The 14,480-nt window shown below is 45.7% G+C and overlaps 1 protein-coding gene across 1 annotated transcript in view; it reads left to right on the forward strand.

Moving 5' to 3' along the window:
- Positions 1-14,480, forward strand: part of LOC139370403 (A disintegrin and metalloproteinase with thrombospondin motifs 20-like) — a 134,844-nt gene that overhangs the window by 112,627 nt on the left and 7,737 nt on the right. Inside the window, exons 29-32 of the mRNA XM_071109858.1 lie at positions 8,726-8,899; positions 10,676-10,846; positions 12,387-12,593; positions 12,787-12,916. Of these exons, the coding sequence (XP_070965959.1) occupies positions 8,726-8,899; positions 10,676-10,846; positions 12,387-12,593; positions 12,787-12,916 (682 nt within the window). The remainder of the gene's footprint in view (positions 1-8,725; positions 8,900-10,675; positions 10,847-12,386; positions 12,594-12,786; positions 12,917-14,480) is intronic.

Here is a 14,480-nt window from a genome sequence, read left to right on the forward strand (position 1 = left end):
TACTCTCTGTTACGAACGTACTAGACAAACACTTTTTATAGCCTTTAGCCATACCCTTATTCTACTCCTCCTCTGCTCCTCTGGTGATGTAGAGGTTAAGCCATGCCCTACAGTGCCTAGCTTTACTCCCATTCCCCAGGCACTCTCATTTGTTGATTTCTGTATCCGAAAAAGCCTTGGTTTCATCCATGTTAACATTAGAAGCCTCCTCCCTAAGTTTGTTTTATTCACTGCTTTAGCACACACTGCCAACCCGGATGTCCTAGCCGTGTCTGAATCCTGGCTTAGGAAGGCCACCAAAAAAACATGAAATTTCAATCCATAACTATAACATTTTCCGACAAGATAGAACTGCCAAAGAGGTCGGAGTTGCAATCTACTGCAGAGTTCTGTCTTACTATCCAGGTCTGTGTCCAAACAATTTGGGCTTCTACTTTTAAAAATCCACCTTTGCAGAAACAAGTCTCTTACCGTTGCCACTTGCTATAGACCACCTTCTGCCCCCAGCTGTGCCCTGGACACCATATGTGAATTGATTTCCCCCAGCTATCTTGTGCTGTTAGGTGACCTAAACTGGGACATGCTTAACACCCGGCCATCCTAAGCTTGATGCCCTCAATCTCACACAAATGATCAATGAACCTACCAACCTACAATCCCAAATCCGTAAAAACAGGCACATAGATATCATCCTAACCAACCTGCCCTCCAAATACACCTCTGCTGTCTTCAACCAGGATCAATCGCTGCCTCATTTCTTGCGTCCGTAATGGGTCTGCGGTCAAACGACCCTCATCACTGTCAAAACTCCCTAAAACACGAGCAGGCCTTTCTAATCGACCTGGCCCGGTATCCTGGAAGGATATTGACCTCATTCCGTCAATAGAAGATGCCTGGTTATTCTTTAAAAGTGCTTTCCTCACAATCTTAAATAAGCAAAATGTTGAACCAGGAACAGATATAGCCCGTGGTTCACTCCAGACCTGACTGCCCTTGACCAGCTCAAAAACATCCTGTGGCGTACGGCATTAGCATCGAATAGCTCCCACGATATGCAACTTTTCAGGTAAGTTAGGAACCGATATACACAGGTAGTTAGGAAAGCAAAGGCTAGCTTTTTCAAAGAGAAATTTGCATCCTGCAGCACAAACTCCAAAAAGTTCTGGGACACTGTAAAGTCCATGGAGAATAAGAGCGCCTCCTCCCAGCTGCCCACTGCACTGAGGCTACGAAACACTGTCACCACCGATAAATCCACAATAATTGAGAATTTCAATAAGCATTTTTCTATGGCTGGCCATGCTTTCCACCTGGCCACCTCTACCCTGGTCAACAGCGCTGTACCCCCACAGCAACTTGCCCAAGCCACCCCATTTCTCCTTCACCCAAAACCAGATAGCTGATGTTCTGAAAGAGCTGAAAAATCTGGACCCCTACAAATCAGCAGGGCAAGACAATCTGGACCCTCTCTTTCTAAAATGATCAGGCGAAATTGTTGCCACCCCTATTACTAGCCTGTTCAACCTCTCTTTCGTATCTTCTGAGATCCCCAAAGATTGGAAAGCTGTCGCGGTCATCCCCCTCTTCAAAGGGGAGACACTCTAGACCCAAACTGCTACAGACCTATATATATCCTACCCTGCCTTTCTAAGGTCTTCGAAAGCCAAGTTAACAAACAGATCACCGACCATTTCACATCCCACCGTACCTTCTCTGCTTTGCAATCTGGTTTCCGAGCTGGTCATGGGTGCACCTCAGCCACGCTCAAGGTCCTAAACGATATCATAACCGCGATCTATAAGAGACAATACTGTGCATGTTTATTCATTGACCTGGCCAAGGCTTTCGACTGTCAATCACCACATTCTTATTGGCAGACTCAACAGCCTTAGTTTCTCAAATGACTGTCTCGCCTGGTTCACCAACTACTTCTCAGACAGAGTTCAGTGTGTCAAATTGGAGGGCCTGTTGTCCGGATCTCTGGCAGTCTCTATGGGGGTGCCACGGGGTTCAATTCTTGGGCCGACTATTTTCTCTGTATACATCAATGATGTGGCTCTTGCTGCTGGTGATTCTCTGATCCACTACGCAGACGACACCATTCTGTATACTTCTGGCCCTTCTTTGGACACTGTGTTAATTAACCTCCAGATTAGCTTCAATGCCATACAACTCTCCTTCCGTGGCCTCCAACTGCTCTTAAATGCAAGTAAAACTAAATGCATGCTCTTCAAACGATCACTGCCTGCACCTGCCCGCCCGTCCAGCATCACTACTCAGGACGGTTCTGACTTAGAATATGTGGACAACTACAAATACCTAGGTGTCTTGTTAGACTGTAAACTCTCCTTCCAGACTCACATTAAGCATCTCCAATCCAAGTCTTTAAGTTTTTGCTCGGTAAATCCCCACCTTATCTCAGCTCACTGATCACCATAGCAGCACCCACCCGTAGCACCCGCTCCAGCAGGTATATGGTCACCCCTAAAGCCAATTCCTCCTTTGGCCGCCTTTCCTTCTAGTTCTCTGCTGCCAATGACTGGAACGAATTGTAAAAATCACTGAAGCTGAAGACTCATATCTCCCTCACTAACTTTAAGCACCAGCTGTCCGAGCAGCTCACAGATCACTGGACCTGTACATAGCCCATCTGTAAATTGCCAATCTAACTACCTCATCCCCATACTGTTATTTATTTATTTTGCTCCTTTGCACCCCAGTATCTCTACTTGCACATTCACCTTCTGCACATCTATCACATCTATCACTCCAGTAATTTACATCTATCACTCCATCTTCTGCACATCTATCACATCTATCACTCCAGTAATTTACATCTATCACTCCATCTTCTGCACATCTATCACTCCAGTCATTTCTAAACTGTAATTATTTGCCACTATGGCCTATTTATTGCCTTACCTCCCTTATCTTAGCTCATTTGCACACACTGTATATAGACTTTCTTCTATTGTGTTCTTGACTGTATGTTTGTTTATTGCATGTGTAACTCTGTGTTGTTGTTTGTGCCGCACTGCTTTGCTTTATCTTGGCCAGTTGTAAATGAGAACTTGTTCTCAATTAGCCTACCTGGTTAATTAAAGGTGAAATAAAAAATACAATTAATAAAACTGGGTGGGGGAGGTGGTGGGGGACCTGTGAGGTCACAGTCCTGGCGGAGCCGACCACACTCTCTTGGTGTCTGCCGAACGAGCGTGCCACCAGAGAGTAAAGGAGATGAAGGTGGAGGGAGCTTTTTCAGGTGTACCGAGGTGGGGGGAGCATAGAAAGTATCTGTATCTGTCCATAAAACACACTCTAGAGAATATATACACAGGGGTTAAATTGGGCCAGGGTCCAGCCGAGTCTGAGTCCTGGGTCCCGCCAGGTCCGAGACCCGACATCTATGATCCAAATGAGAGCCGGGCAGAGCTGAAATCCAGTACCTTTCGTTAAACTATTTGAATGATCTAATGAAAAACAGTTGTGCACATTACATTTTCCACAGCCAACAACACGAGTAAGCAACAGCAAAATCAGACAACCCCATACTGTAGTAGAATAGTTTACCTAATTCAATTGTTCAGCCTATCGTATTCTATGCGAGATAAAAATCCTATTCATCTCGAGGCGCATTCAAATTGTGAGTGCCACACAGGGCGAGAAATATGCATACCCAGTCATTATTGTACATTCTTTTTTTGTTGTTCTTTTTCGCCACAATTTCGTGGTATCCAATTGTTTAGTAGCTACTATCTTGTCTCATCGCTACAACTCGGGAGAGACGAAGGTTGAAAGTCATGCGTCCTCCGATACACAACCCAACCAAGCCGCACTGCTTCTTAACACAGCGCCATCCAACCCGAAAGCCGGCCGCACCAATGTGTCGGAGGAAACACTGTGCACCTGGCAACCTTGGTTAGCGCGCACTGCGCCCGGCCCGCCACAGGAGTTGCTGGTGCGCGATGAGACAAGGATTTCCCTACTGGCTAAACCCTCCCTAACCCGGATGGCGCTAGGCGAATTGTGCGTCGCCCCACGGACCTCCCGGTCGCGGCCAGTTATGACAGAGCCTGGGCACGAACCCAGAGTCTCTGGTGGCGCAGCTGGCGCTGCAGTACAGCGCCCTTAACCACTGCGCCACCCGGGAGGCCCCATCATTGTACATTCTTAATGCAGTCGCAGGAAAACACACTTTTCAAAGGAGTTTTGAATGCCACTGTTAAAAGAGGAGGATCACGGAGCTTTCTAGTGTTACTAGGCTACACTTATTTCTTAAATCCAATCCAGTTTTCAGCAGCAGCATGGTGTATTCGCTCGCCAATGGCGTTGAATGCATATGGAAGACCAGGGCTAAATGTAACAAGGGTCCGCTGTAACAGGCCTAAAATATATTCACAGTACATGATCCTTGGTTGGTTGAGTGCCCGTGGAAGGTATAAAGTAATCAACGTGGTGCTAACTAGCAACGAGCCTAATGTTTAGACTTTATCATTTGAGTTCTAGCTAATGATTAGCCCAATGGGATAAATGCAGATGGGCAACCCTCAGCCTGTATATTTATAGCCACTATGGTGCATCAGGTGGGCTACATCAGGTGATTATGCTTATTGCTAAATAGCACACCTGTCTGATAATATGGACCAATATGTTATATTGGGCTCATTTCTGGAGGGGGAAATTATATTTTAGATGTCAGCATAATTTTATTTTCATACCATTTGGAGTAAAACACCCTTTTCAAAAGTCTGACCTTATGATGTTCTCACAGTCATTCTCCCCCCCAAAAATGGTAGGTCCCTCTGCAACCTGTGGTATGCTATGATATGTGTGGTTTTTGTCTGTATATATTCATGCTAATATATTATATTACCCCCCCAGATCCCCCAGTTTTCACTGCTTCTCTCACTCTAATGATATATTTAAGTTATTTTTGTGCTGGACATAGGATGGGGAGCAAAGTGAGATCAACAGGTCTTGTATGAAGTGAACTCACACTGCTCTCCACGCCTAAACTGCGGTTGTGAAATCCCAATTGGGCTTGCATTGGTAACCCATCTCTGTCTTCCCACATGGGACCACTCCCCTTAAGGGCCTCACTCTCCCTCTCACTCTTCCTCCCTGGTGTCTGGAAGCAATCATCTCCCTCCACATACCACCAGAAACCATGAAATCCACAACTATAACATAAAGACATGTTTCATATCTAAACGTTCATGCCTGTGACAACTTTGGAAACCTCAGCACCCACCGTTTGGGCTTTTCAGCAGCTAGCCACTCAACCCCCTCACAGTCGCCTCTGAATGGGGGTCTGTGAAGGGGTACAAGGGGGTGTGAGAAGGGTAAATGAGGAAGGGGTGAGGACTGCCTGTAGAGCTCTTGGTGTGGGGCGGCCCGTGCTCGGGAGTGGAGTGGCGGCATTCCCACTGATTCGTCTGTGACAGCTGCATGTTCCACCTCTCTATGGTCAACCACACTGTGCTAAGGCGTGTTTTTGGGGTCCGCTGTCCTATCCAATCAAAACCCATAGAATTAGAATAACTAGTTCACATTCTAGTATATTCTTATTCTAATTATATTCTAAATTCTATGTTTATGTCAAACAGACGTACTGCAGATGGGTAGAGAGCAGCAGTCTATGGAGAAGCTCAACTCCAACAATGAATAGTGAATAGTCCAACATTGAAGTGTGCTCAATTGGGATAAATTTGATCTTCAGCAATGAAAACCAAAAGTCTCTTGGAAAGAGAATCACATTTCTTAACCCAAAACTGTTGTTCAAATCGCAATAGGAGGCTCTATTACACCCCGCTATGAGATGTTAAAAACGCAAGCCTTTAAATGAGGCCTCGTTCTTTGGCTTAGACCTGCATCTGAGTTCAGATTCCCCTTAATGCTTTTTGTTCTCCTTCCAAACATAAGGAGCAAGACTTCACCTAACCGCACACCATAGAGACGACGACGTAGGCCTGCAAACAGTTGTAGTACAGCATGATATAGCCTACTGTATAAATGATCGAACGGGATATATGGTACTTACAGTACATGTGGCTCTATAGTATTTACACAGCTTTCTTCTAGAACCCTGGGGGTTGGTTTCCAGACCCAGATTAAGCTAGTCCTTGACTAAAAAGCACTTGAGCGGAGAGTCTCCATTAAACATGCTTCTTAGTCCAGGATATGGCTTAATCTTTTGTCTAGGAAACCTCTTTCTAATGTTCTGGAGAGCTTCTTCGGCATGCAGGTAGGATTCTCAATGGCTTCAAAGAGATGGGCCATGTGATAGACCTGTGAGTGAACTGACAATACGTCTCACACAGGCACGACGAATGCAGGCTCAGAGGAAAACATATTTCTCTGTTTGTATTGGTCAATACGCAGCATCATATGTTACAAAGGGCATCAAATGGGGATGATTTCTGTATTTTGGAAGTTACATATCTTGAAAATGTGATTTGATGACAAGCAAAACATTTTGGGACTATGTCAACAATGGACTTATGAAACAAATACCAAAATATAGTTTTTGTGTGGAGTTTTCCTTTAAAGCCTGTGAATCAAACCCAGCAGACTAAATGAAGCCTATAAACTCAGCAAAAAAAGAAACATCCCTTTTTCAGGACCCTGTCTTTCAAAGATAATTTGTAAAAATCCAAATAACTTCACAGATCTTCATTGTAAAGGGTTCAAGCACTTCCCATGCTTGTTCAATGAACCTTAAACAATTAATGAACATGCACCTGTGGAACGGTTGTTAAGACACTAACAGCTTACAGACGGTAGACAATTAAGGTCACAGTTATGAAAACGTAGGACACTAAAGAGGCCTTTCTACTGACTCTGAAAAACACCAAAAGAAAGATGCCCAGGTTCCCTGCTCATCTGCGTGAACGTGCCTTAAGCATGCTGCAAGGAGGCATGAGGACTGCAGATGTGGCCAGGGCAATAAATTGCAATGTCCGTACTGTGAGGCGCCTAAGACAGGTAGACAGGACGGACAGCAGATCGTCCTCGCAGTGGTAGACCACGTGTAACAGCACCTGCACAGGATCGGTACATCTGAACATCACACCTGCGGGACAGGTACAGGATGGCAACAACATGCACAATCCCTCCATCAGTGCTCAGACTGTGCGCAATAGGCTGAGAGAGGCTGAAAGAGGCTGAAAGGCAGGTCCTCACCAGACATCGCTGGCAACAACGTCACCTACACAAACCCACCTTCGCTGGACCAGACAGGACTGGCAAAAAGTGATCTTCACTGACGAGTCGTGGTTTTGTCTCACCAGGGGTGATGGTCGGATTCGCGTTTATCGTCAAAGGAATTAGCGTTACACCGAGGCCTGTACTCTGGAGCAGGATCGATTTGGAGGTGGAGGGTCCGTCATGGTCTGGGGCGGTGTGTCACAGCATCATCGGACTGAGCTTGTTGTCATTGCAGGCAATCTCAATGCTGTAGGTTACAGGGAAGACATCCTCCTCCCTCATGTGGTACCCTTCCTGCAGGCTCATCCTGACATGACCATCCAGCATGACAATGCCACCAGCCATACTGCTTGTTCTGTGCGTGATTTCCTGAAAGACAGGAATGTCAGTGTTCTGCCATGGCCAGCGAAGGGCTCGGATCTCAATCCCATTGAGCACATCTGGGACCTGTTGGATCGGAGGGTGAGGGCTAGGGCTATTTCCCACAGAAATGTCCGGGAACTTGCAGGTGCCTTGGTGGAGGAGTGGGGTAACATCTCACAGCAAGAACTGGCAAATCTGGTGCAGTCAATGAAGAGGAGATGCACTGCAGTACTTAATATAGCTGGTGGCCACACCAGATACTGATTGTTACTTTTGATTTTGACCCTCCCTTTGTTCAGGGACACATTATTCAATTTCTGTTAGTCACATGTCTGTGGAACTTGTTCAGTTTATGTCTCAGTTGTTGAATCTTGTTATGTTCCTACAAATATTTATACATGTTAAGTTTGCTGAAAATTAAACAGTTGACAGTGAGAGGACATTTCTTTTTTTGCTGAGTTTATGTTTACTTAGTCCCGGTCAGAGAGGGTGAGAGGGGACATGATGGGAAAATGTATGTGTTATGGTTTAGATTTCAGATCTGGTGGCTACAGCCCATGCCATACGACTCCTGAACATCTAGTCAAATGGCTACCCAGACTATTTTGATCCCCCCCACCCTCCCCTCTCCACACAACTGCCACTCTATGTTGTGCATAGTCACTTTAATTAACTCTACCTACATGTACATACTATCTCAACTAACCGGTGCCCCCGCACATTGACTCTGTACCGGCACCCCCCTGTATATATTGTTATTTTTTACTGCTGCTCTTTAATTACTTGTTACTTTTATCTCTTATTCTTATCCATATTTTTTGAAACTGCACTGTTGGTTAGGGGCTCGTAAGTAAGCATTTCCCTGTAAGGTCTACACCTGTTGTATTCGGCGCATGTGACGAATACAATTTGATTTGATTTGATTACAGTACCAGTGGAATGACAGAAAAGGTTCTCTGAGCAGGAAATGTAATCAGATGATTAACTCTCACTCTGAGTTTAAAATCACCAAAACGTTGCATTTGGGAATAAAAAGTGGCTGCTGAAGGTGTTCGTGAAACGCCTTTGTGTGCAGACTTATATAGTGTGTGCTTCTTTCTGTCAGTGTGTGTTTTGTGTCAGGCAATCTAACGTGTGTGTTTGTGTGTATTTGTAGTGCTCTGTCCCCTGTGGAGTAGGGGTCCAGAACAGGGAAGTGTACTGCAGACTGAAGGGTACAGGACGGGTAAGAGAAGAGCTGTGTGGTTCCCACAACCATCCTGCCACTGCCCAGCCCTGCCAGGCTACTGAGTGTCTCCATTACACCTGGGCAGCCGGAGAGTGGCAAGATGTAAGTATTGACCTCTGTCTATCTTTCTCTTTGTCTTTCCATCTCCTTCTTTCTATTTCACTTCCCTTTTCTCTTCTTCTTCCTTCTCCGTTGACACAAACAGGGGCGAGTCACCAGCCCCTCCATATAACTGTCTTATTGTAGGTTTGGGGTTTCTCCCATCCAACTTCGAATTCACCTCTGTGCTATGGGTCCTGTTCAGGGTTTGATCAGTAGCCGACCGTCAACGTGCTCTCTTTACTAACCAACCCCCCCCCCCCTAAAAAAACACTCCAGAATACCCAGGCAAGGCCGCCATGTGTGAGGCACAGTGACGAAGTGGGGCTGTCCACTGGACATGTTTGTCTTCTGGGTGACTGGACAAGCACACAAAACACTAAGCCCCAAGTGGAACCTCAGTTTAGAATGCATCGCTTCCCCAAAATTCCACAAGGGGAAGAGAATTTGTTGAATGTCCCGAGACAGAACTTCAGAGAGCCAATGTGCTTTTAAATACGATTTCATCATTTGATTATATTCGCATACATTTGTTAATAGAGGCAGACTCCAGTTGCTAGCATGTGTGTTTAATGAATACACAGCGGTTAGGGTGTTTGTGTGCGAGAGAAAGACATAAAATCATCATACTGGAGATTTGTTATTGGCAGCGCTCGGACACAGCTCTTTCCACTAGACTAGAGCAAGTGGACCAGACCAGCTGTGTTTGTGAGGTCGCTAAGGTAGCCCAGCACTCCTACATCACACAATGAGGGTTTGAATGATAACCATCAGTCTATGATAAATCACATCCAAACCTCAAAGCACTGATCCGTATCAGCTCTGCGGCTTTTGTCTTTTCGAGGGGCACTACACTGTGTGACGTGAGCACTGAGCAGTCCCCTTGAACTCAGTGTTTTCTACCCTTGGCCCCTCTCTTTCTTTCATGCCCCCCCCCCCCCTACATTGTCGCCAAAGTTCAGGACACAAAAAGATGAGCGCCATGTAAGGACTTTGTGCTGCTTCCTGGTGCAGGAATGTTTGCATGCACTCAGATCCTGTCTGCCTGTGTTGCTGTGCGTTCCACTGATTGTTTACAGCCTCCTGTCTCAGAAACAGACATTTCTGGCCCAGAAACCATTTCGGGCTTAGAATGAGAGATTCTTACAAACAAAACTGATAATTTGATTTCGTAGGACATGATGCTTTAGCCATTCAAACTGTAGTGTGCCTACTCTCACATCGGCATACCTGTCTTCACTCTTGACTACCTCTCTAAACCGTCGTTTTGAGTTCACTCAAAACCAACTCGAGTCTCCACCCATGACGTGCTGTTTGCTTTATCGTTGGGGTTGTTCTTGAAAGCAACGTGAGATGTCATATCATGCTTACTGTTCCTCTCCTGGATAAAGTGTAGAATACATTTTTTTTTTTAGACAGAACCGTTTTCTTCTAGAGTTTGACCATCTGGAGGAAACAACCAAACCTGGCAGAACTTCTCGGGGGATATCTCTGCTAGCGGTCCAACACTGCCCCCTATGCCAATCTGAAGACATTACCCTTTGTTCCACACTTTACTGTATTCACCTCGTCCGCCAGCCGTCTCTCTCTCTCTCTCCTCTCTCTCTCTCTCTCTCTCTCTCTCTCTCTCTCTCTCTCTGTCTCTCTATGTGTCGAATCTATATGCGGTAGCAATTGAGACTGGGGACAAGTTTACACTTGTATTACGTATAGTGCCTTTTGATGTTGACACGATGACTGACCCTCATGTTGTTCTCGTCCTCTGTCTGTTCTCCGCAGTGTAACGCCACCTGTGGAGAGGGTATGAGGAACAGGAAGGTTCTGTGCGTGGGGGCTGGGCTGACCCCTGTCCAGGACGCCCTCTGTGACCCCTCGTCTTGCCCTGCCCTGCGCCAGCCCTGCAGTAGAGCAGCCTGCCACTACACGTGGATGACAGGGGAGTGGTCACAGGTAGGAACCTTGGTTTAGGAAACCCCTGCCTCCTGTTTGTGTCACTTTTTCACTTCTAGAATTGCAAATCGACTGCGTCCTTGAAAAGCGCTATTCAAATCCCATGTATTATTATTATACCTTTAGATAGGCCTACCTTTGCGTCATTCGATGTAACGATTTCCCAACAGTATTTGACTAGCCTAGGTCGTCAAAGACAAATGGATATATTGTGTTAATCCACATGTCTCTACAGTGGGGCAAAAAAAGTATTTAGTCAGCCACCAATTGTGCAAGTTCTCCCACTTAAAAAGATGAGAGAGGCCTGTAATTTTCATCATAGGTACATTTCAACTATGACAGACAAAATGAGGGGAAAAAATCCAGAAAATCACATTGTAGGATTTTTAATTAATTTATTTGCAAATTATGGTGGAAAATAAGTATTTGGTCAATAACAAAAGTTTATCTCAATACTTTGTCATATACCCTTTGTTAGCTATGACAGAGGTCAAACGTTTTCTGTAAGTCTTCACAAGGTTTTCACACACTGTTGCTGGTATTTTGGCCCATTCCTCCATGCAGATCTCCTCTAGAGCAGTGATGTTTTGGGGCTATTGCTGGGCTACACGGACTTTCAACTCCCTCCAAAGATTTTATATGGGGTTGAGATCTGGAGACTGGCTAGGCCACTCCAGGACCTTGAAATGCTTCTTAAGAAGCCACTCCTTCGTTGCCCGGGCGGTGTGTTTGGGATCATTGTCATGCTGAAAGACCCAGCCACGTTTCATCTTCAATGCCCTTGCTGATGGAAGGAGGTTTTCACTCAAAATCTCACGATACATGGCCCCAATCATTCTTTCCTTTACACGGATCAGTCGTCCTGGTCCCTTTGCAGAAAAACAGCCCCAAAGCATGATGTTTTCACCCCCATGCTTCACAGTAGGTTTTGACCCCACGGGGTGAGATCTTGCGTGGAGCCCCAGATCGAGGGAGATTATCAGTGGTCTTGTATGTCTTCCATTTTCTAATAATTGCTCCCACAATTGATTTCTTCAAACCAAGCTGCTTACCTATTGCAGATTCATCCCAGCCTGGTGCAGGTCTACAATTTTGTTTCTGGTGTCCTTTGACAGCTCTTTGGTCTTGGCCATAGTGGAGTTTGGAGTGTGACTGTTTGAGGTTGTGGACAGTTGTCTTTTATACTGATAACAAGTTCAAACAGGTGCCATTAATACAGGTAACGAGTGGAGGACAGAGGAGCCTCTTAAAGAAGAAGTTACAGGTCTGTGAGAGCCAGTAATCTTGCTTGTTTGTTATTGACCAAATACTTATTTTCCACCATCATTTGCAAATACATTTATTGAAAATCCTACAATGTGATTTTCTGGATTTTTTTTCTCATTTTGTTTGTCATCGTTGAAGTGTACCTATGATGAAAATTACAGGCCTCTCTCATCTTTTTAAGTGGGAGAACTTGCACAATCGGTGGCTGACTAAATACTTTTTTGCCCCACTGTATATCCGCTAAGGTGTGATCTCCATTGTGTGTGATTTCCAGTGCTCTACCAGCTGTGGAGTGGGCTACCAGCAGCGTATAGTGTCCTGCTCTGTGATGCCATCCTCCCTGACCCTGCACCCATATGATGCCCAGTCCTCTGCACAGTCCCGCCGCCACTGTCCAGAGCCCCACCCTCCTGGCACCAGACAGTGCCTCCTTAGGGACTGCCCACAAGCTGCCTACTGGAAAGTTGGCCCATGGAGCAAGGTGTGTTTCAGTGTGTTTGAGAGAGAGAAAAAGGGGGATGGAGAGAATGGGGAGAGGGAGAGAGAGGGGTTGGTAAACAGTATCAGGTCATGATATTGAAACAACAGTTACTTGATACAGTTTTGTTTTGTACTGTGAGTGTGTAATGTGTCAGTAGTTTCCATGTAATTGATGCCCTTTATGTGCTCCTCAGTGCTCCCAGACGTGTGGAGCGGGAGTGATGGAGCGCAGGTTGGAGTGTCTGGCCTCTAAAGGCCAACCGTCCAAACACTGCCGTCCAGCCGAGAGGCCCGAGTCACGGGCCGCCTGCCGAGAGAGAGAGTGTGAGTCTCTACAATACTACTTCTAGTGTACACAGCCTCTCTACTACTCATCTCCACTATTTCTACACAGCCTCTCTACTACTCATCTCCACTATTTCCACACAGCCTCTCTGCTACTCATCTCCACTATTTCTACACAGCCTCTCTACTACTCATCTCCACTATTTCTACACAGCCTCTCCACTACTCATCTCCACTATTTCTACACAGCCTCTCTGCTACTCATCTCCACTATTTCTACACAGCCTCTCTGCTACTCATCTCCACTATTTCTACACAGCCTCTCTGCTACTCATCTCCACTATTTCTACACAGCCTCTCTACTACTCATCTCCACTATTTCTACACAGCCTCTCTGCTACTCATCTCCACTATTTCTACACAGCCTCTTTGCTACTCATCTCCACTATTTCTACACAGCCTCTCTACTACTCATCTCCACTATTTCTACACAGCCTCTCTGCTACTCATCTCCACTATTTCTACACAGCCTCTCTGCTACTCATCTCCACTATTTCTACACAGCCTCTCTGCTACTCATCTCCACTATTTCTACACAGCCTCTCTGCTACTCATCTCCACTATTTCTACACAGCCTCTCCACTACTCATCTCCACTATTTCTACACAGCCTCTCTGCTACTCATCTCCACTATTTCTACACAGCCTCTCTACTACTCATCTCCACTATTTCTACACAGCCTCTCCACTACTCATCTCCACTATTTCTACACAGCCTCTCTGCTACTCATCTCCACTATTTCTACACAGCCTCTCTACTACTCATCTCCACTATTTCTACACAGCCTCTCCACTACTCATCTCCACTATTTCTACACAGCCTCTCCACTACTCATCTCCACTATTTCTACACAGCCTCTCCACTACTCATCTCCACTATTTCTACACAGCCTCTCCACTACTCATCTCCACTATTTCTACACAGCCTCTCTGCTACTCATCTCCACTATTTCTACACAGCCTCTCTACTACTCATCTCCACTATTTCTACACAGCCTCTCTGCTACTCATCTCCACTATTTCTACACAGCCTCTCTACTACTCATCTCCACTATTTCTACACAGCCTCTCTGCTACTCATCTCCACTATTTCTACACAGCCTCTCTGCTACTCATCTCCACTATTTCTACACAGCCTCTCCACTACTCATCTCCACTATTTCTACACAGCCTCTCTGCTACTCATCTCCACTATTTCTACACAGCCTCTCTACTACTCATCTCCACTATTTCTACACAGCCTCTCTGCTACTCATCTCCACTATTTCTACACAGCCTCTCTGCTACTCATCTCCACTATTTCTACACAGCCTCTCTGCTACTCATCTCCACTATTTCTACACAGCCTCTCTGCTACTCATCTCCACTATTTCTACACAGCCTCTCTGCTACTCATCTCCACTATTTCTACACAGCCTCTCTACTACTCATCTCCACTATTTCTACACAGCCTCTCCACTACTCATCTCCACTATTTCTACACAGCCTCTCTACTACTCATCTCCACTATTTCTACACAGCCTCTCTGCTACTCATCTCCACTA

Source organism: Oncorhynchus clarkii, chromosome 2 (assembly GCF_045791955.1).
Source record: "Oncorhynchus clarkii lewisi isolate Uvic-CL-2024 chromosome 2, UVic_Ocla_1.0, whole genome shotgun sequence".
In the NCBI taxonomy this organism is placed as follows: domain Eukaryota; kingdom Metazoa; phylum Chordata; class Actinopteri; order Salmoniformes; family Salmonidae; genus Oncorhynchus; species Oncorhynchus clarkii.